The sequence below is a fragment of the Protopterus annectens genome, chromosome 12.part0, assembly GCF_019279795.1.
Source record: "Protopterus annectens isolate FY-2018-M chromosome 12.part0, PAN1.0, whole genome shotgun sequence".
NCBI classification, from domain to species: domain Eukaryota; kingdom Metazoa; phylum Chordata; order Ceratodontiformes; family Protopteridae; genus Protopterus; species Protopterus annectens.
In genome coordinates, this window is record NC_056746.1 from 1252525021 (window position 1) to 1252547178 (window position 22158).

A 22158-nucleotide genomic window follows, 5' to 3' on the forward strand; every position below is an offset into this window, starting at 1 on the left:
GCACTAAATCGATCTGCCAGGATATTGGCAATATCCTTGGGATCCGTATATTTAATGCCATTCTGTTGTAGCTCAGAGCAGATCTGAGCATTGCCATTTAGATTCTTGACATTACTATAGAATGCCTTGTGGCTGTCTTTGGAATCTTTGGCAGTTTTATTTTCATAACTAGCTTTTGAGGATTTTATGAGGGATCTCCGCTTCTTACTGAGGCTGGTGAGGGAGTTTTTTGCATCCTGAGATTTTCCTATTTTCTGCAACAATTTCTTCCTTCTGTTGTATAGTTTGTTTATAGCAGAGGACCACCAGATTGGCTTCCTTTTTTTTGGAGAAGAGCATCTTGGTTCTATTTGGGATGGCACAATTCATGCACGAGTGGATGTGCTCGTACAGTGCCTTAGTGTAGGATTCTGCAGTCGAACTTTCAGATCCAGTCTGCATGGGTGTCATGAAGTTTGTCACTTCTGACTTCAGTAGCATGAAGTTGGCTTTGGAGAAGTTTTTTAAGGAGGTTTCCTTACTGGGGGGGGGGGGGGGTTGGGGTGGAATGTGGATGTCAAGGGTGATTTGCTTATGGTCAGACCTGACCAATGAGGGGGTGACCACTGGTGTGGAACATCTATCTCCCATGTTGGTAATGACCAGGTCTAGGATATTGGAGCCCCTGGTGGGACAATGGATTAGTTGATCCAGGGCGTTGGAATTTATGAATTCCAAGAACCGTTGCAAAAAGGAGTTTGTACCCGTAACCCGAGTAGTTTTCCCAGTTAATGGCAGGGTAGTTGAAGTCACCCATTATTAGGGTGTTTGGCTGTATCTTAATATTTTTCAGTATGTTTAGAAAGGTGTAGTGAGAATCTTGGGGCATGGTGGGGGATCTGTAGCAAGCTATAATTTGGATTGCAGTCTTACCTAGTGTTAGTTGCACCTGGAGAATTTCAGATGCATTGTGTTGGGCAACTAGCCTGGAGGTGTGAATATGGACACGCTCCACCTTTAGTGTTTCGGTCTTGGTTTTGTGGCTGAAAAGTATGGTAAGAGTTGTAGCCTGGTGTTGCAGGGGTGCTCTCTGGAGCCTTGAACCAGGCCTCAGTTACTGCACAGATATCGATGTTCTCCATTTTTAGGAGTGCCTTGAGAGAGTGCATTTTGAGGTTTAGACTTCTAGCATTGAGTAGCATTACCTTCAGATTTTGCATGCTTGTATCTGTTACGGTGGTGATTTTATCCTTTGAACCTTGCCTAAAAAAGGCACTATAGGGGTGGCAAGAGCTTTAGCCAGTAACCTGACTCCCAGGGGTGACAGGTGCATACCATCTCTGGTAAAGCATCGTGGTTTGTCGATCATGTCTTCCCAGGCAGACAGATACTGGATCCCCTTTGAATGACACCAGAATCTTAGCCATTTGTTGAAGTCAGTCATTTTGTCCTTATACTGTGGTATCAGTCTGGGCGAAGGCAGGATGCTACTCAGGGCTAGGGTCATACCTGCCTGGGCCACATGATCCAAGAGCTCTTCCATGTCTCTTTTCATGTAGTCCAGGGAGGTACGTCTCAAGTCATTCACTCCAGCATGGACAATGACAGAGTCGTATTTGTACTTGTTGTGGAGTGACTTCAGTGCATGCGTTATGTGGTGGATCCTGGCACCCGACAGGCAGCTGACTGTAATTTTCTCCTTGTTCAGCCTGGTGAGTGGGACATCAGTGTGCCTGACTATAGAGTCACCTATGACTAAAGTGTTGGGTACATTGTCTTGCCTTAGGGGCTGTTGTTGGGTGGCACACTGGTGTTGTGAGCTATGTGTCACTTTGGTTGTGACTGGTGTTTGTTTACGTTTCAGCTTCGGAGGTCCTTGTTGCTTGGGCAGGTTAATGTTAAGGTACTCCGCATATGTGGGCTTAGTGTTGCTATGTGTTGGTGTGGGTTTTGAAGGGCTATGAGTTGCTTGAGGTGTAGTGCAGGTGTTAACCTTCTCCTCTTGACTGTCTAGCACAATCTTGGCCGGAGAGAGCTTTGCTTCCAGTTTGGCTATATAAGTGCATCTTTCGCAGGTTGTAGTGTTGGGTGGTAGGAGGAGAAGATTGTCTGTGTACATAAGGCAGTTGCTGCATTGCCCCAGTATGCCCAGATTCACCAGGTGGACAGGAGAAATCACTGGAAGCTGACCCTTGGACATGCCTGTTTAGGTACTTTTTTTGTAAAGTATAAGAGCTATTTTCCCTTACCTTTGCAAGGTACTTTGCAGTTATAGGCTTAGTGCCTACGATTAATTTCTCCTTATTGACAGGGAGAGTTGAGTGCTTGTATCAGTTTCAGGCTTCCTAGTGCTTTCCAGCAGGTTCTAGAGCAAGTGCTAGTCACAGGGGTTCAGATTTTAGTGCTGCTACTGAGAAACCAGCTAGTTCTAAGGGAAAATTTGAAGACTTTCTGGCACCTGGAGTGAGTGCTATCAATGTCATACCTATAACTGCTAGGTGAGGGTTGGGGTTGGCTGGATGACAGTAAATGATACAGTTGTCACTTGCTCAGTTTAAACAGTCACTTTCTGCCTTATCAGGACTAGTGTGTATTTTTGAAAAGTAAGATGAACTACATAACTGGACACCAGTATGTGCAGACGGACATAATTCCTGTGGCTGTCTTCTTTGGAGGGAATTGACTAGCTGCCTGCTGCTGTTTTGATTATTATTTTGGTTTTGCAGGACTGATGTGATTATGTGAAGCAACATTCAGTATTTTAATGTGTGGCAACTGTTCATTTGGAACAAAGGTGAAATACATGGTCATCCTCTTTTTATCATGATCTTGCATCTGAATTGTGCACAGAAGTGGCAGTAACTGCTTGGTGGGGGTGTTTAGATGAAAGTAACTGACTTTTACGTCACTTGCTCACTTTAACACTCATTAGCCCCCCCCCCCCCCCACAAAAAAAAAAAAGGGATAAATGCATCACAGAATACCCAAACCATCAGAACTTCTGGAGGCTGCAGGCCCCACACGTCAAAACTATACAAGTAGATTTTGACATGGTAGTCTAAAACCAGCGCTGGTCATAGCTACACAGAATGTCCTAGTCCTTGTCAGGGGGACTGAGACAATGTCATTATTTTTTTAACATTCCTCCCAAACCTCAGAGGTCACTATATCTTATGTTGTGCTGGGGGACAGTAGTCATCATTTCTTTCTTTAACTTTTCTTACAAACTTAAGATATGTGCAAGGAGAGGTTACTATAGCATGTACAGGCACACTGTAGTGTGTCTAGAAGAAACAAGTTATAAGCATTACTGTAATAATGTTTTCTTCATTTTCGTCACAATTAAACATCTGCTGCATATGTAGGTGGCTATCATTTGGAGGAGAGTGAATAAGCATGCTGTTTATATATGTCTGACAGCAAATATGTTAAGTTTTCTTTGTTTTTTCAGCTTTGTCACTGTCTGACATCAGAAGGGCACACAGAAGGTTGCTACCTTTTGGTGGTAGCGGTTGTGGAGCATATTATATATAAATATGACAGTAGCAGCTTGAAATATGACTGGGCATTTATACCTTAATTTTAGTCCCACTTTAACACCAGAGAGGGAAACACAGAAAGTGACTACCTATTTGAGGCTGGGTAATGGTGGGGGAATTACTTCCAGATATATGTATCCTCACAAGCACTTGCTTTCTCAGGTGTTTGGTCAGTTTTGAGCATTAAAAGTTGGGTACAACTTATTTCTCCTTTGAAAGAAAAAAGTTGGACTAATATCTTTTCCTTATTCATGATTTTGTTCAGACCTTCATTGGATCAAAAGACTGGAAAATAATTTCTAAAATGCACCTCCGAACATCTGTAACCCAATGGCTTCTGGGTGCCTAGCATTCTGTTATTAAAGGCAGCCATTGTCAGAAAGGATGCAGAAAAAAGCATAACTGAAGATTAAGATGGATTTTTTCCATAATCACGAGGTTTGTTCAGGCAATCATTGGATGAAAAGTTTTTTTTTAAAAAAAACGAATATGCCTGTTATTAGTTAGAAACCACAGCTTAATACTTAACTCCCACTGCAGTTATTACAGTGTAGTTTGTTAGGATGTGCTGAAAGGACACAGGAAAAAAAAAAACAAGTTGAAGAGTAAGGCTAAATTCTTGTACAGTGGAGTATCTAGAAACCTCATGGCTTGTGGGAGCCTGGTGCCATGGAGCCATTTCTAGGGAACCAGTTTACCCAAGGCTAGTCTGTCTGGAGTAAATGGTTACTATGATTTTAAATTATACTGTTTTTTTTTTCCTATTTTCATGATCCTAGGGAGTTTTTAGGGAAATTTGTACTGCCTAAATTATTAAGATGTGATCAGAGTCGTGTTTTAGTTTCTGCCTGTTGTTGCTTTTTAATTTCAGGATTTATGTAGTGATTCTTAGCAGCATTCTGATGTGCCTGGTTACAGCTGAAGGTTGAGTGTGTAGAGCAGATAAGGAAACAGTGGTGCTTCATACATCACTGCTTTCTGTCATTATCTGTGCAGCGCAGTGCCTGCTGAGCTTTAGAAATCACATCTATCTGTCATTATCAGTGCAAGACAGTGCTGGTTGTGATTCTTCGATTACAGCTGCCATTATTAGCCAAGCACATTGCTTTTTGTGCTTCATAGATCACAGCTGTCAGCTGTTATCAGCACAACACATTGTTTTGATCTGAGCCCCATTGGAATGTGGCCTGCATTCCCATCCTCATTATGGAAGGATCACACAGTAAGAAAGGATGAAGGAAGTGCCATGTAATACAACACAGTGCAACCGAAAATAGAAACTATTGCTGGTGAAGAGCAGCTATTAAAGAACCAGCAGCAAAGATCCACTGTGTCGAATGCAGATAAATACAACCATTAAAAGAAATTAGAACATCATTAAAATGGGTTTGCATTTCTATTCTTATCATGCAGGAGCTGCACAGTGACTGCAGATATGGATGCCATCTTATCTGTCTATATAACAGAACGTAGAACAGCAGTTTCTGAATTGCAGGTTCCCGAGGATTGCTGACAATGGAATTGTTTTCTGAACGTACATTCTCACAGCTCATTACAAAAATACATGAAAATAAAATCATTTCTTTGTAAGAAAAGTTGCAGAAAACAAGGCAAGTTGCCTGAAAAATGAGGAAGTGAAACTCTGGAAAGGTAAATCTGGATAGAGGAAATAGTGCAAGGTTAACGAGGTTGTAGAATACACTGACCGAGGTACAAAATAAGGGTTCAGTGAAGAGGAAGTTAAAGTAAGCAGTAGTGTGGTAAAAAAAAACTATCAGTGTTTCTTTAGCCCTTTCTGAGTTAGGAAATAAATTGTAATGTTTGTTGTTATGCAGGTACAATTGTGAAGACTGGGCTTGATATGCCTGGATCCCCTGCGGAAGTCAAGATACATTCAACAACAACGCCACCGATCATGCCTCATCTGCCTCAGGGAAATCCTAACGGGCTCAGACCAGTGTCTTTTACTTCCACAGCAGGTAGGGATTCTAGCAAAATGCAATGTGCAGAGCTTTCGTTAAAATAATGATGCTTGGTCTTGCGTTTATGTACAGAATTCTCTTCAGAATTGTATTTAGAAATAGTATGTTAAATTTTTAAAAAGACAAAGTTTTTGGCAGTTTTATGATCTTTAGTTTTGCTTGAGACTATGAGGCTACCAGAAAATTCATACGGTTTATAATAAGCTGGGATAGGTGAATGATAAATTACTTTGTGATTGAAGTTAAAAAACTAATGCTGATGTGAAGAAGTGAGATGATACAATGGGGAAATGATGATTTTTAGTAACAATGTGTAACTTGATAAACATTGCTTAATTTTCCTCATACCATATGCAATTTTATGGTTCTGTAACCAGTGTAAGGATTACTCCTGGCAGATCTCCATCAGCACTTTCAGAAAGTATAGTTGTGTAAACTCTTACCATAACAGTAGATGCCCTGCTCTTCGCTGTTGCAGTATACCTTAAAGAAGGGATGTCCCAGCCCGGGCAACCCATCACTCTGCCAGTATGGAAAAGCTTAAAAAGGATCTTGTTTATGCCATGTGTCACATTTATGCTCCTCACACAGAATGTAGGGTAAAAAAGGGAATTACAGACGCAACTACCCCGAACTGAATTACGCCAGAAGAGAACAATCATCATAAGATGAAGGAGTCCATGCACATCCAGAAGGAAAAAAGTGCAGAATAAAGAAGAAGGGGTTGGAGGGAGGGACCGAATACTGCAACAGTGAAGTGAAAGACATCTTCTGTTACGGTAAGATTTTACACAGCTGTAATTTGTCCTTCTGTATCACTGTTGCAGTATTCCCTAAAGATGAGAGAGTAAGAAAGCTCAAGAAACAGAATGGGAGGTGGAAGGCTGAGAAAACCCCTCAACAAACCCACATAAAATGGTTTCAGCAAAACCTGCTCTGGCCCTAGAAACCATGTCCAACTTATAATGCTAACTAAAGGTATGCACTGAAGACCAAGTAGTAGGTTCAAGGGTGGAGTGGTGTCCAACCTCTTAAAGAAAGCACCAGAAGAGGCAACAACCCTAGTAGAATGAGAGGCAACAACCCTAGTAGAATGAGCTCTAACAGAAGCAGACAGAGACTTGCCATGAAAAGAATAAAAAAAAATGGCCTTAGATATCTAGGAGGAGATGGTTTGCTTAGAAAATGTCAAAGCCAAAGATCTAGGATGAAAGGAAACAAAAAGATGATCAAACTTACGAATACTCCTAGTTTTATCCAAGTGGTACGTGAGCTGTCTGTGCAAATCCAAGGTTTGGAGGACCCTCTCAGAAGCAGACTGAGGAAAAGGAAAAAAGGAAGGGAGTTTTGCCATCCTGATTTAAGGACAACTCGTTAACCACCTTAGACATAAAAGAAAGATTAGTACAAGGGGACACCCTGTTGCTGTGAAAAGCCAAAAAGGAGGACTGTCCATAAGGGCCTGGAGCTTAGAAACCCACCGAGCAGAAGTAAGAGACAGCAACAAAGCAGTCTTTCAGGTACAATGTTGCAAAGAAGCAAAAGTTGCAGGCTCAAAAGGAGCCTGAGCCAACCCCCCCCCAAAAAAAAATAAATAAATGAAGGTCACAAAGAAGAGGGTGGGTTTTCTTGGAGACCTAATATGCAGGACACCTTTTAGAAATTGTTTGACCTCAAAACGAGAAGTCAGAGAAGGAGTCAAGGGCAGATATGCAGAAATGTCTGAAAAATGGGCCTTCACAGAAGAATAGGTCAAGCCAGACTGGAGCAACTCACACAAATAAGAGAGGACCAGAGGGACCCCACTGGGTCCTGGTTATGAGCATGGTTCCATACTGAAAATCTTTTACATTTGGGCATATAGGATTTTCTGTTTGAAGGTTTCCTTGCCTCCTGTAAAACCCTGAGTACTTCCTCAGAAAAGAGGTGCCTGAAAGGGATCAAAATCCTATCACCCACAATGTCAGTTGCAAAGTAGACAAGTGGGAATTGATGAGAGACCCCTTGTCCTGTGTGAGGAGATCCAACTGGTGAAGTAACTTGTTGTGATTGCCCTTGGCCAGATGCATTGAGGGGAACCAGTGCTGTCTCAGCCAAAAGGGAGTCACTAGCAAGATTTTTGGGGAGTCCAGCTGAATCTTCTGCAGGACTCTTTGAAGCAGAGGAAGAGGAGTGACAGCATAAAGAAACCTCCCTTTCACTAGAAGGATATGGTGTCTGTTTTCCAGACCAGATAGCATGGTACTCTGGAACAGAAGAGAGGAAACCACCTGTTCAAAGGGGAGGCAAAAAGATCTACCCAAGGAATACCCCACTGATGGACAATGTCCAGAAACATGTCTCTGTGAAGCATCCATTCATGAGCCTGTGTTTTGGACTTACTCAGAATGTCTGCCACAAGAGCATGTTCTGAAGGAATAAATACTGCCTGAAGAGTTAACTGATAACTGAGCGACACTTCCCAAGCCTGAAGCGCCATCCCACAGAGGAGGTAAGATTTCATGCCCCCCCCCCCCCTGCTTGTTGATATACTACATCACTGTAGTGTTGTCTGTGTACACCTTCAAGGGGCCCGGAGGGAACATGGGGTGAAGAGCCTGAAGGGCCAGAATCAAAGCCCTCATCTCTCTGATGTTGACATGGTCTAATTTCTGATGGGGGGAGGTCAGTGACCCTGTACTTTCATGTGACCAGGAGATGCCTCCCACCCCATATCCGAGGCATAAGTGAACACTCTCAACCGAACTTTCAGCCACCAGTCCCTTCTAAAGAGCTGAGCTGTCAAATCCACCATTCCTTCTTGAGAAGGGGAATGAGAGGTACACTGAAAGTCAGAGGGTGATGATGCCACAGCCAAACTGACATGAGGTACCATTGAAGCTTCCGCATATGCAGTCTGGCAAGAGGAAGCATCAGAATAGAAAAGGCTATTAATACAAGGGCCTGAAGAAACTCCCTAGCTGACATGGCAGTCAGGGGAAGAAGAGACTGAAAGAAAGCTGGCAACGACAATACTTTTGGAGGCAGAAGAGAGGCCAACATTGGCACGGTCTGAATCCTGCAAATCAGATACACATGATCCTGAGAGGGTTTCGGGATGGGCTTTTGAAAGTTGATAGTAAACCCCAGACTTTGAAGAAGAGAGATGGTGAACTGCAGATACTGCAACAATCAAAAGGAAGAAAGTGCCTGAAGCAGCAGGAAATTTAGATAGGAAAAATAGCTGAATGCCTTAAAGTCTGCAGAAGGCAATCACAGGAGTTAGTCAGTTTGTGAATACCCTTGGGGCATTAGAGAGGTTAAAAGGCAAAGCAGAGAACTGAAAATGAGAGGAAGACACAGAGAAATGTAAAAACCTACTGAAGAGAGGGTGAATAGGGATATGAAGGTAAGTATCTTTCAGATCCAAGGACACCAGAAAAGTCTGGGATAACAAAAGAGGAAACGGAGTTTAAAGAGTAAGCATCCAAAAAGAAGGGATCTTAAGAAAGGTGTTGAGCCAAGAGAGATCCAAAAAAGGTCTCCAAGTGTGCTCCTTTCAAGGAACCAGGAACATCGTGGAATAAAATAACAACCCAGTTGGGAAGGGGGGACAGGTCATATGGTCCCTTGGTTCAGCAAGGACCCTAGAACCTCTGTGAAATGAGGAATTTGCTGTAGAGGAGGTTGAGGAATCTCAGAAAAAGGAGGGCGTGATTTCCATACCCTGAAGTAATCCTGATGGATGATGGAAGCAACCCAAGAGTCTGAAGTGATGAGATGCCAATTTGGAAGACAAAGGGAGAGCTGAAGGGACAGCAGGACCTGGTCCAAAGGGAGGGGGGGGGACAAATTGTCAAAGAGAAGCAGGTCTGTCAATTAAGGGAGGCTTCTAAGCCACAGATAACTGAAAAGCCTTAGCAGAGGGAGCTTGCCTCCCACCTTTCCTGCCCTTAGAGGCTTGGCAAGGTTGCCTGCAAACAAAAGCAGATTTAGAAGGAAAATTCCTCTGGAACTTAGGGGTAGGAGAGACAAAAATCTGTTTAAGGGCTTCCCTTTCTCATGAAGAAACCTAAACAAGTCCAAAGCAGCAGTCCCAAAAAGATGAGCATTATCCAAAGGAGTGTCCAGCAACTTGGCCTTAATGTTCTTTGGAACTGAGTGGAGATGAAGCCAAGAAGACCTCCTCATGGCAGACCCAAAAGCCACAGCCCTAGAGACATCAGGAGCAACATAGCTATGCATAATAGAATGGTGAGCCATATGAGAAGCAAAACTTAAAAACGATAAGGCAGAGGATTTGCCATCAGAGCCAGGGAGGGCAGAGATAACCTTTCAAGCCTAAGCATCCAGGGCCAGAGCATACCTGGCCATGTGGGTCTGGTAATTAATAGCCCTAATGGCCAAAATAAAAGCAGTGTAAACTTTCTTGCCAATCTTCTCCATTGCCCTGCTATCCTTATGGCAAAAGTTTGGAAGAGGGCAAAAGTTTATAATGTTTGTCAGAAGAAACTGACATCACAGCAGGAGGATATTTAAGTAAAACTAGGCAATCCTGAGTAACCTTATAGACCTGATCAGGTTTCCTAGGAGCAGGAGGCTGAAAATCAGGAGACTTGGAAGCAGCAAAGAAAGTATCTAACAAGGCAGTCAACACAGGAGGAACTGCCGATGGTTTTGGAGTATCCACTTGAAGCAACTCATAATATCTGAATATCTGACACTTGAGAAGAATCCTACTTAAAGAATTCCATCATCCTCGCAGCTGCGCTTCCAAACTACACTTCCTTGGAAGGAGATTCAAGGTTAACAAACTCTTCTGTATCATAACCATAAGCCAAAAGACTGGGAATCTTCTCTGAAGAATCTTGTTCCCTAACCCATTTAGAAGGGGTAGAGATCCAAGGATGAGAGGAGGCTTTAGGGACATTAAGGCAGAGAACAAACCCTGAATAAACTCTTGCCTTTCCATTTGAAGATCCACAGGACAAGGTGAAACATGCTTCAGTTTTTGTCTTTTCTTAGAAGGGACATCAACCCTAACAAATACCGGAGGTTCCGACCCTTGATGAGATTCGACTTCTTCCCTGACTAATATCTGCGGAATTCCTCTAGGACCCTCCAACATAATTAACCACAGTTCCCCATCAACATCTACAGCAGATGCCTACAAAGCCTCAGAGGATGTGCAAAAGACGGCGGGGGTCGCAGAAGTGGAATTTGATGTAAATACCAAACAATCAACTGAGCTACTACCTGCTTATACAGGGACATTCAGTGTAGGCTGGACAGCTAAAGAATCCAGACAAGACTTTTTGGCCTTCTTCTTACCAAGTGGGAATGGGCTAACTGTCTAAGCCATCGGTTTTCAAGATAAATGACGAGGGATGACAAATGGCTTTGGAGTGTCTTAGGCACAAATGCCTTACAGATACTACAAAAGGTATGGTCATGGGAAGCACCCAAATAAAAAAAGACACTGTTCACGATGATCCTTATGGGGAATCTGCCCCTCTGACTGACATTTACCCGACTTGGGTGACATGAACTCTAGGTAGTGATAAAAAATGCAAGACCAAGAAAGTAAACTTTAAAAAAAAAAAACAAAAAAAAAGAAAAAATAACCCCAACAGGGCAATTATCTGGTGTTCTAAAATGTTCAAACCAACTGGCAACAGTGATTTTCGAACTGGCGGCAAAAGAAGTTCAGGGTAGTTGCATCTGTACACCCCTTTTATGTGCTACATTCTGTGGGAGAAGCATGAATGTGACGTATGGGGAAAACAAGATCCTTATCAAGCTTTTCCATACTGGCGAAGTGACAGGCTGCTTGGGACAGCACATTCCTAAGGAAGACCGCAACAGTGATTAGAAGGACATCTGCATTAATACAGTTGCCTATGCTAAAAACAATGCCATGGTTGCTGCTAAGCAACAGCTACACCTTTCCTAGCCAGTACTGTCACAGTTTTAAAGATGCTTAATGGAAAAAGAAGTGTTGAAAAATGAAACTGTGTGATTACTGAGACCCAGTACAGTAAAGTCCTGTTTCTTAAAAATGTTGATAAAAAATACCCTGAGTTAGTGAGACCTTCGAGAAGGTTATATTAAGCTGGGGGTGGGGGTGCAGGAGAGAAAGACATCTGCATGGATCGTGTGAGGAACTTGCAGTTCTACCTTAGTACCCATGGCAATAGAATTATTGTGTAGGACTTTTGATAAATCAGAATGTCATTGAAGCAGGTCTGCTTTTAAGATAATAACCATACTAAAATATTTGCTTCGTATCAGTAGCATATTATTTTATTTCTTATTGCTTTTTATGCATTCCAACATTTCCCTACTAACATAGTTTTCATTTATCTCTTATTGGAGTTTGTCAAAGGAAAAAACTTCAAAGACCAATACACATAAGGTTCAGTGAAGGCATATTTATTACTTGCCGCAAGGAGACAAAAACATGCAAATACAAGGATTTGTCTAACTACTAACAGGAAGTATTCTTATACTGTTTTACAAGACATGGCCTTCTATGGCTGACGTAATCAAACACAACTTTCAGTATTGTTCTACAGCAGATGTTACTCAAATTTTCTGCTGACATGACTAGATTTGTGAGAAACTTTTGAGAAAAACAACCTGGCCTTGGTGGGCTCTAATTCGTTTACAAGCTTCTATTGTACAGTGTTACATTTCAAGGTACTCTTCTAACTCATGATACAAGCAAATGCTGATTGCAGTTCATATTTTCAAACAGGCGTTGTCCTAATTATCTATAGCTTCTACAGCTGTGTATTTTCTCACAGCACAAACGGAACTTCTTGTCTAAGCTTCATACAAGTAGTATTGTTCTATTCATTATTTTCCTTACATAAGCAGGAATCATCTGCTTCTCAGTAAATTTCCAAGGCACAAGCAAGATTTTAGCTGACAATACAAGGTCAGAAAGCATCTGCAGTTTGTACAGATTTATGCAGTATGAAATAGAATAAATGTGTTAACCCTTTTCAAGCTCTAAATGCACTAAGCATATTACTAATGCACACATTAATACATATTTTTCTGACAGAGTTTTTTGGTGGGGCAGTCAGCTTTTGAATTGATGTTTCTGCATACATATCACAATCTGGCATACAATATTATGATGTTCTTCGTTTTTCACTGTTGCATTCATTACATTTAGGGTAATCTGCTGGCAGGTTGCCCTCAGTCGGCCTGAATTCCAAAGTCTTGGGTCCTGCGTCGGTTGCTGTCTCCTCTTCCATGACATCAGGTTGTCAGGGGTATAAAACAGGCAGCCAGCACCATTTTCTTTAGTCTTTCTTGCCGCGCAGTGCCCGAAGCAGAAGCAGTTCGCAAGTGCCAGTCGGCCGACTCCTGTAATTTTCGAATTCGAGTTTCAGAACCGAAGTCTTCACTTAAAGCTAAGTACCCCGTTGGGGAAACTTTTTCTTGCTCCATACCGATGTCAGTAAAAGTTAATAATTGCATCACTTGTGGGAAGCAAATACCTCATAAAGATTTCCATTTGTACTGTATTCCTTGCCTAGGCCCAGATCATAACGTGCCTCGCTGTCGGTTTTGTGCTAGAGTTAACCAACGCACTATTAAGCGTTTGTATATCTTTGTTTCAAAATATGTTGGAAACAGATTTAACTACCCTGAAATGTCGTCGGATAGCAATCAGACTACCGGAGTTCACAAAAAAACGCAAAGAAAAGGACAGAGACAGACCGTCGAGGTCCAAAACTGACGACGAAGCTTCCCCTAAGCCAGTCGCCGGTACTCGGTGAGGCACTTTCGCAGCCCCTGATACCTGCCACTTTCGAGTTGCAGGCCTCTACCGAGACCCATGTGGAGTCTGGCATGCTGCAAGATTCTCAAAGTATTGAGCCGGCGGATGTCTCTCCCTCGGATGGGTCCGGAGCCGCTTAGCAGGCACCGGATTCTGAGGGTGTCTTCAGGCCTCAGCATTTCTATATAAAACCAACACCAGCTTCAAAATCAAAGACAAAAGCAACTTCTAATGCTAAAAAACCAACGCATGAGCTATGTGCTCAGGCCTCTATGCCCAAAAACCGATGATCAAAATGGCTGAAGACCTAATTACCTTGATCAGGGGTTCCCAATCCCCTCCTGATAAGAGGCCTAGGCAAGACACTGACTATGACTCTTCAGATCAGGTTTCTATTTCTTCTGATCAGGAATTTTCTGTTCCACCCTATGAGGATTCTGATGCAAAGGAATCCATCCCATCTGCATCTCCTCCTGAAGATTATTCCTTTGGAGAAACCTTGCATACTTTGAGGGAGCATCTTCATTGGGAGAGGCAAGATTTCTCAGAATCAAAAAAGAGGCTTAGGGATTTCCTTCTTCTCCCTCACCATAGGCCTTTAGCCATACCTCCTGTCTTAGACATTGTTTTCGGAGTCAAGCTTGACTCAAGACTCCTTTCTTCCGGCTCCTAGCAAGCCAGACAGATAATTACAGGGTTCCTGATTCACACATTTTTTTTATTTAAAAACCCTGCTGCTGACCCTGAAACTATCTCACAGGGTCCCAAAGGTGTAAAGGCTTCAACAGCTAAAAATCCCACCCACTCTGATAGAGATTCCAGGGCGCTGGATAGATGCGGAAAGAAGGTTTATACATCTGCAACCTTGGCAATTAAGGCCTTAAACTGCCAGTTTCATATGCTTAAATATCAACAGCATGTTATGGGATTACTGAAACAGAAAATGATGTTGATTTCTGAATGTGTAGAAAATAAAGAATTACAGGAATTATTGCATGCAGCAGAACAAGTTGGAAAGTATACTTTGCAATGTGGTTTTGATTCCTTAGAAGCCTCCTGCAGGGCCGCAGTTACTGGATCTGTGATTAGAAGGCATGCCTGGCTAAAAGAGTAAAATTTGCCTGATCATGTTAAAGCTAAATTGCTGGATGCGCCTTTACAACATGATACTCTGTTTGATATTAAGGCAGAAGAGGTTTTAAAGAAAATGAAAGACAAAGCTAAATCTATGCAAACTGTAAATGACTTCTTACAAGTGCAGCCACCAATATTCAGTAGACACTGGCCTACAAAAAATTGGTCCTTTCCTGTGTCTGCAACAGAGCTTCACGGAGCAAATCCAGGCATCCTAAAGGCTGTAGATACCAGTCACAGGATTCTTACAGGTCAAAGCAATGGGATGCCTCTACCTCCAAATCTGGAGGAAATAAAGCGCAACCCTACAGTAAACAGTCTCAATGACTTCCCTCTGCCATCACCAAGCACTTATCTTTTGGCAGCCCCCTTAGGGGGAAAACTAGCACTTTTTCCTCAAAATTGGCAGTTAATAACCCAGGACAAGTGGGTATTAAACATAGTATCCCAGAGATACAGATTTCATTTCCACACTCTGCCAATTCCAAATGGTTGGCCAGATCTGCCACAAAATCAATGGGCAGAGGCACAGAAACAAGTTACATCCCTCATAGATATGGGGGCTATTCAGCCAGTGCCAGAACAGGAAAAAGGACAAGGGTTTTACTCGACTGTTCTTGGTACCCAGAAAAGACAAGGCCTGGCGCCCAGTACTGGATTTATCAATTTTGAACAGATTCGTGGACATTCTAAAATTCAAAATGCTAACTTTGCAGCAGCTTCTTCCCATGCTGGGCAAGAATGCTTGGCTAGTGACTTTAAACTTAAAAGAGGCATACCTGCATATCCCAAAAAGGGAATTGTGCAGAAGATACCGCCACTTCAAGGCTGGCTTCATGCATTACCAGTTCTCTGCACTGCCCTTTGACTTATCTACTGCGCTCAGGGTCTTTACAAAGTGCCTGGCACCAGTAATTGCATTTTGCAGACAAAGAAGTATACAAATCTATCCTTACTTGGACGACTGTCTCATTCAAGCAGAAAACAAGGACATTCTTCATCAGCATCTGGAATTTGTGAAAAGGCTTCTAACATGCCTAGGGTACACAATAAACAAAAAGAAATCACAACTGGTACCCTCTCAAAAGATAACATTCCTGGGTGCAAGCTTGAATACAGCTGCCCAGATGGCTTTCCTCACGCCAGACAAACAAAGGCAACTGACTATTTACTCAAACAGATGGCAACAAAAACCCAGTTATCTGCAAGACAAATTCTGCAGGCTTTGGGGTTCATGGCATCCTGCATTCTACTGATTCCATATGCAAGACAGCATATGAGGAAACTACAGTGGTACCTAAAAAAGTTTATGGAGTCAACATTGTCACAGTCTGGAAACAATGATTCCTCTCATTCCTTGCCTACAACAGGAGTTTCTTTGGTGGGCAGAGACATGTCATCAGAACATGGGACAGTCTTTCACTCTACCTCCTGCCAGCCAAACCTTAACTACAGACGCATCAGACTAATAACCTTTAATCTACACTAAGCTGCACATCATCGAACGGCCACATCATCGATTTCTTTCCAAGGGAAAGAAATCAATAGGCCAAGCACGCACACTACATTAAAACAAACACTGTATAGTGGGGGGCTTTGCCACCCACACCCCCCCTAACTAAATATACTAACTCCGAGATTGCACTACAGTCGGGAAAAGGACAGATTTAAGAGAATGCCCAACCGATTTCTTTCCCTTGGAAAGAAATCGATGATTTGGCAGTTAGCTGAAATGCAACTTTGACACGTGTCGATTAAAGGTTAGTCGACATTTTGCTTATTCAACTATGTAATATAGACCCTTTTCTGTATTCTGTCATACACAGTCTTCCTGCTTAATGGTGCTGCTTATATGCATCACTTATGACAGACTTAAAAGAGTAAACAGGACACACAGCCAAACCAATTAGTAAAAAAATACAAGAAAATTCTATCCAAGCTAGAGTTTTCACTGTGTGTTTCCTTAAAGCCTCTTGTGAAAGAGGATAATAGGATATAAGCAAATGAACCCTTAAGGACATCAGGTGTTTCAGCTGTATGGCAGTTCTGAATGCCCATCACCTTTCCTTTTTAAGTCTGTTAATGGACAAATTCAGTCCAGTAAAGTCAAACCCCACTAGCTGTGGACATGCATGTTTGAGTCTTCTTATGACTTCATCAGCACAGCATAAGTGGACTGTTTCTGTTTGGCTAACCTTTAGAAACAGTCTGAGGTATTACCCATGGTGCCTGGGGTAAGTTCCTGGGCCCAGTTCTGGATGGTCCTGCTCCAAGGGAAGATCCATCAACCAGTTCACCTCTACTTAATCTCAAGGAGGAAAATGGCCTCCAGCTACTTGAGCTTCTTTTCTTAACTGACCTACTGGTACGTGAAGAGGTAAATGAACCCAGGTCACTGGTGGTACAAGGAAGTGCTCAATCTTTGTACCAGAAGATTGGTCACATGCCTGTTTAGTTTTTGGTTTAATTTAAGGTACAAAACTTAGAAAGCTGTAAAGGGCAGGATAATACAAACAGTTTAAAGTGATGATGTAAGTGTAAATGAACCTCTGAAATTAGGTAACCTTAATGTGGGTAATAATGAAAGAAAACAATGGGAAAGATCTGGAGATACTGGATTATGGAGGGAGAGATGGCATGAATTTGGCAATCATGTAATAACCAACTCTGCACAAGTGTATACTTGGTCAAAATGCAGATTGATTATGCAAGGGGAAATTCCTCTATCCTGTGGAACTACAAGCTCAGAGTTAATTTTATAAGTAAAAAGTAAACGCAGTAAAAAGTGTAGCCTCTTCTATGAGGGAACATGACAGGGCTTTACTGTGTACAGACGGGTTCCATTCAGAAGCTCGAAATACTGAAATCTCGAATTTCAATATTTCGAGCTCAAGAAGCCGAATCCACATAATAGCGAGAAGTTTAGAAGCGCGAAATTTAAAACCTTGTATACCGGAGGTTTTCTCGCTTCTAAAGTTCAGCTATGGTCATGTTTTCAGGTAAGTGTGTGTGTGTGTGTGTGTGTGTGTGTTAAGGGGTTTGGGTAGGGGCTGTGGTGTGTGTCAGTGTGTTTTGTTGCTGTGATGTGTGTGTACGAAGAGAAAGTAGCTTGTGTGGGGGTGTTTTGTGTGTTTGTATGTAGTGCGACCTCGGAGTGAGAATATTTAAGTAGGGGGGTGGGGGGATTTGAGTGATTGTGTGTGTTTGTGTGGTGGATGCTGTGTGTGTAGTAAAACCGTGAAATTCAAAACTTCCAGTATTCGAGGTTTTGAACTTCGCGGTTTTTAGTTTTCGTTGTTTTGTGGATTCCACTTCTTGGGCTCGAAATACTGAAATTCGAGATTTCAGTATTTCGAGCTTCTGAAGTGAATCCGTACAGACGGTGTCTTCCAGTTCTTTGAAGTTCCTGCATGTAACTTAAAAGCTGGAAACAAATGCTGAGTAACTAATTTGTCAAATGGTGTCACTGCTGAGGTGGGCATCTTACCCACAAAGTGTCATGATTACCCGTCAGACTTAATTTTGTGGCAATGGCACAGAGAATGTAGTTAATTCTATGTGGGATGTTTATTACTCCACACAGATAAATTTAATCAATGGCTTTTGACAAATACAACATTTGACTTACTTATTTTCCATTGATTTCACTGACATTTTAAAAGTGATAGTGAGCCAGTGTAAATGTACCTGAAAATCTACATTAAAGGATTCTTCTAGATTCATAGGTGTGTACTAGGCCAATGGCCCTGGAGCCTTTACAAGCCTACCCCATAGAAGTGCCCTGGCATCATGCTGCCGTTAGTTCCTGGTACCTCTATCAAGTAGAGCTACTGGAGTGATCCCCAGGGTGAACTTTCTATTTCCCATCCACTCATCAAGATTTCTCTTGAAAAGGGCCAGTGAGGTGTTCTGCTTGACATGTATGGGAAGTCTATTCCAGAGCATGGGCAGTCTCTGGATTATGAACCTGTCCCTCCAGCATGTTCTGTTGATTGTGGTAATGAGGTGGAGGTCTCTGGAGCATTTAGTGAGGAGAGATTGGGATTTCTTTAGGTGTAACATTTCTAACAGGGCTGGGTCAGACATGGCTTTGTAAGTCAAGCAGAGATCGCCTCTTAATAGACGATATGAGACAGAGAAAAGCTGGAGTTTTTTGAGTCTGTCCATGTAGGGCATGTGTTTAAGGCCTAGGATCCTCTTCTTGAGATACCTTTATGGCCTTTCCAGCTGTTGCAGGTGTTTAGTGAGGTACATGCCAAATGGGCATTATACTCGATGATTGGTCTAATGAGGGAGGAGTAGAGAGAAATGATGACCTCTTTCTTTCTGGATGCAGAACCCTTGGTAATGAGATGTGCCACATAGAAGGACTTTCTGACCACAGTGGCAGTGTGGTGGTCGAAGGAGAGGTTGGTGTCAACCTGTGTCCCCAGATCTCTTATAGGTTCATAGGTTGGTACTGGGCTATCTGCCCCGAAGGCATATATTAGCCCAGCCACGTTGTGCGGTATTCACCGCCCCATTAGTAGTTCCCTAGACCCTTGTACTAGCAGCTAGTACCCTTGGCCCTTATCTAGTAGTGCTGTTGTTGTGATCCCCAGTGTGTAGTATCTGTTACCCATCCACTCATCAAGGTTCCTCTTGAAGAGTCATAGTGAGGGTCTCTGTCTTATGTAGATCGGGACCCTGTTCCATAGTAAGGGAAGTCTCTGCGAAGGTAATCTATCCCTCCAGCATGTTCTATTCATTGTTGTGTTGAGGTTTATATAATTAGAGCATGTAGCTCGAGTAGATTTGGTTTTGCTAAGATGGACCATGATCAACAATTCTGGGTTGGACATGGCTGTGTACGTTAGACAGAGATCGCCTCTGAGAAAGCAGTATGCAACAGAGAACAGTCTTAGATTTTTCAATCGTGCTGCATAGGGCAACTGTTTGAGACCAGTAATCCTCTTGGTTAGGTACCTTTGTGGTCTCTCCAGCTGCTGGAGATGTCTAGCCAGGTACATCCCAATTGGTGCATTGTACTCAATAATGGGTCTGATGAGGGAAGAGTAGAGGGGCACCATTACATTCTTAGATCTTGATGCAAACCCTTTCGTGATCAGATGGGTCACATAGGATTTTCTAACCACTTTGGCAACATGGTTATCAAAGGAAAGCTGACTTTCTACTTGGGTCCCTAGATCCCTTATTTCTTCTTCAGATTTCAGGGGATTACCTTCTATGTTGTAGTTTGCGGGTACTCTGTTTTTTTCCAAAGGGGATTACTACGCATTTTTTTGCATTTAGCTTGAGACCATGGCTTTGACACCATGCATCAGTCTCATTTAGGCCCTTCTGGAGGATCTCCATGTCGGCCGGAGACTCTATTATTGCACCCAGTTTGAAGCCGTCCACAAACTTAGTCAGCCACAGCCCTTCCGTGCTTGCCTGTACTTCTGAGAAGTATATACCAAACAGGAGGGGCCCCAGGACAGAGCCCTGAGGCACACCACTCGTTACTGGTCTGGATTCGAACATAGATCCTGCTGCCCTTACTTTATGGGATCTGTCTGAGAGCCAGTTTGCTATCCATCTTGTGATGTAAGGGTTTATGTCCAGTGAGCTTATCAATAATACCTGAATGGGGAATGGTGTCAAATGCTTTAACAAGGTCAAGGTAAGCCGTGTGTACATCCTTTCCCTTATCTATAGCCTGAGTAACTGTCTCAAAGAAATCCACCAGGTTCTGGAGGCATGATCTGCCCTTGACGAAGCCGAACTGTGTGGGTTCCAGCGACTGGAGGTTCCCAATCTCTCCATGTATGAGTTCCATAATGATTCACTCCATAGGCTTACAGATCAGACTGGTCGGTCGGTAGTTCCCAGGGTCAGTTGTGGCCCCACCCTTGTGTAGTGGGACCACCATTGCCGTGCGCCATTCTATGGGCACATATCCTGTGGAGAGGCTGAGACTGAACAGGGTATTAAGATGCGGGGTTAATTCCTTTTGGAGCTCGCGTATGACACAGCCTGGAACACCATCTGGTCCCATGGAGGCAGTGTTTTTAGCTTTAGATAGAGCCTTGTTAACCAATGTATCAGTAATAATTGGACTTACACAATCCCCTAGAATGGTAATAGATCCTGTAGGTGGTGAGTGGGGGGGGATTTACACTGAACCTGTCAGCCAAGATGTTGGCAATGTCAGAAGGGTCAGTGTATTTTGTTCCATTTTGTACTAGCTCAGAACAGACCTGAGCGTTGCCATTTAGGTTTTTGATGTAGCCATAGAAGGCCTTATGTTTATCCTTGGCATCCTTGGCAACTTTCTTTTCAAAATTAGCTTTAGTTGATTTGATGAGGGCCCTCAATTTCTTACTAATGCTGATCAGGGATGATTTTTCTACTTGAGATTTGGCCTTTTTTTGTGTAAGTCTCCTCCTTTTATTGTAAAGTTTGCTTATGGCCGGGGTCCACCAGACTGGTTTCTTCTTGCTTGAGGAAGGAGTCTTGGTTTTATTTGGGATAGCACAGTCCATGCAATCCTGAAGATGCATATAGAGTGCCTTGGTGTAGGATTCTGCATCCTGGATATCATTATCCTTCTGCAAGGGAATAGTGAAGCTTTCCACTTTGGATGCAAGTAGTTTGAAGTTTGCTTTGGAAAGGTTTTTGACTATGGTTTCTTTGATTGGGGGAGGTGGAGGAGTGAGGATGTCCAGGGTTATCAGTTTGTGGTCGGATCTGACCAAGGAGGGGGTGATAACGGGTGTGGGTACAATAGGTGCCCATATTTGTGATTTATTAAATCCAATATGTTGTCCCCAATCCAATATGTTGTCCCCTCTAGTGGGGGAACATACTAGTTGTTCAAGGGCATTCGAATTTATAAATTCTATGAATCGCTGAGCATAGGAGTTGGAACATTGGTAGTTCGCCCAGTCTATACCAGGGTAGTTGAAATCATCCAAGATTATGGTGTTGGGTAGGACCTTTATATTTTCCAATGTCTCAAGGAATGCAGAGTGAGCATCTTGGGACATGGTGGGCGATCTGTAACCGGCTACGACTTGAAATGTAGTTTTGCCTGCTGATAGTTGTGCATGGATGATCTCTGGGGCATCATGCTGTGCTACTAACCTGGAGATATGGGTATCCTTGATGAATATGGATACACCTCCGCCCTTTGTACTGCGATCCAGTAACTGAGGCCGGAAGGTATGATATGAATTGTAACCTGACAGTGCTGGGGTGCTCTCTTGAGCCTTGAACTAGGTTTCCGTCACTGCACAAACATCGATTTTCTCCATGCTGAGGAGAGCCTCAAGTGTGTGCATTTTGAGGTTGAGACTTCTGGCGTTGAGTAGCATTACCCTTAGTTTTTGGTTACCTGTGCTGGTTACGGTGGTTGGTTTGTCCTTTGAGCCTTGCCTGAAAAAGGCACTATGGGGACGGCAAGAGCCTTGGCCAGTATTCGAAAACCTAGGGGTGACAGGTGCAACCCATCTCTGGCAAAACAGCGAGGCTTGTCTATCATGTCATCCCAGGCAGATAGACACTGGATCCCCTTAGAATGACACCAGAAGCTTAACCAATTGTTGAAATTGATCATTTTGTCTTTGTATTGTGGTATCATTCTAGGTGAAGGTAGTATGCTACTCAAGGTCAGGGTCATACCAGCTTGGGCTACATGATCAGAGAGCTCCTCAATGTCTCTTTTCATGTAGTCCAGGGAGGTACATCTTAGATCATTCACACCAACATG

General features: G+C 42.9%; 1 protein-coding gene across 8 annotated transcripts in view; it reads left to right on the forward strand.

Annotated features, from left to right (window-relative positions):
• Window positions 1-22158, forward strand: part of CBFA2T2 (CBFA2/RUNX1 partner transcriptional co-repressor 2) — a 370144-nt gene that overhangs the window by 191518 nt on the left and 156468 nt on the right. For 7 of the 8 annotated variants that reach the window (XM_044090262.1, XM_044090269.1, XM_044090265.1 and 4 more), the window contains exon 2: window positions 5354-5497. In XM_044090262.1, the coding sequence (XP_043946197.1) occupies window positions 5380-5497 (118 nt within the window). In that variant the 5' untranslated portion in view covers window positions 5354-5379. Of the gene's footprint in view, window positions 1-4999; window positions 5264-5353; window positions 5498-22158 lie in introns of those variants that run through there. The other variant, XM_044090264.1, reaches the window with a different exon arrangement.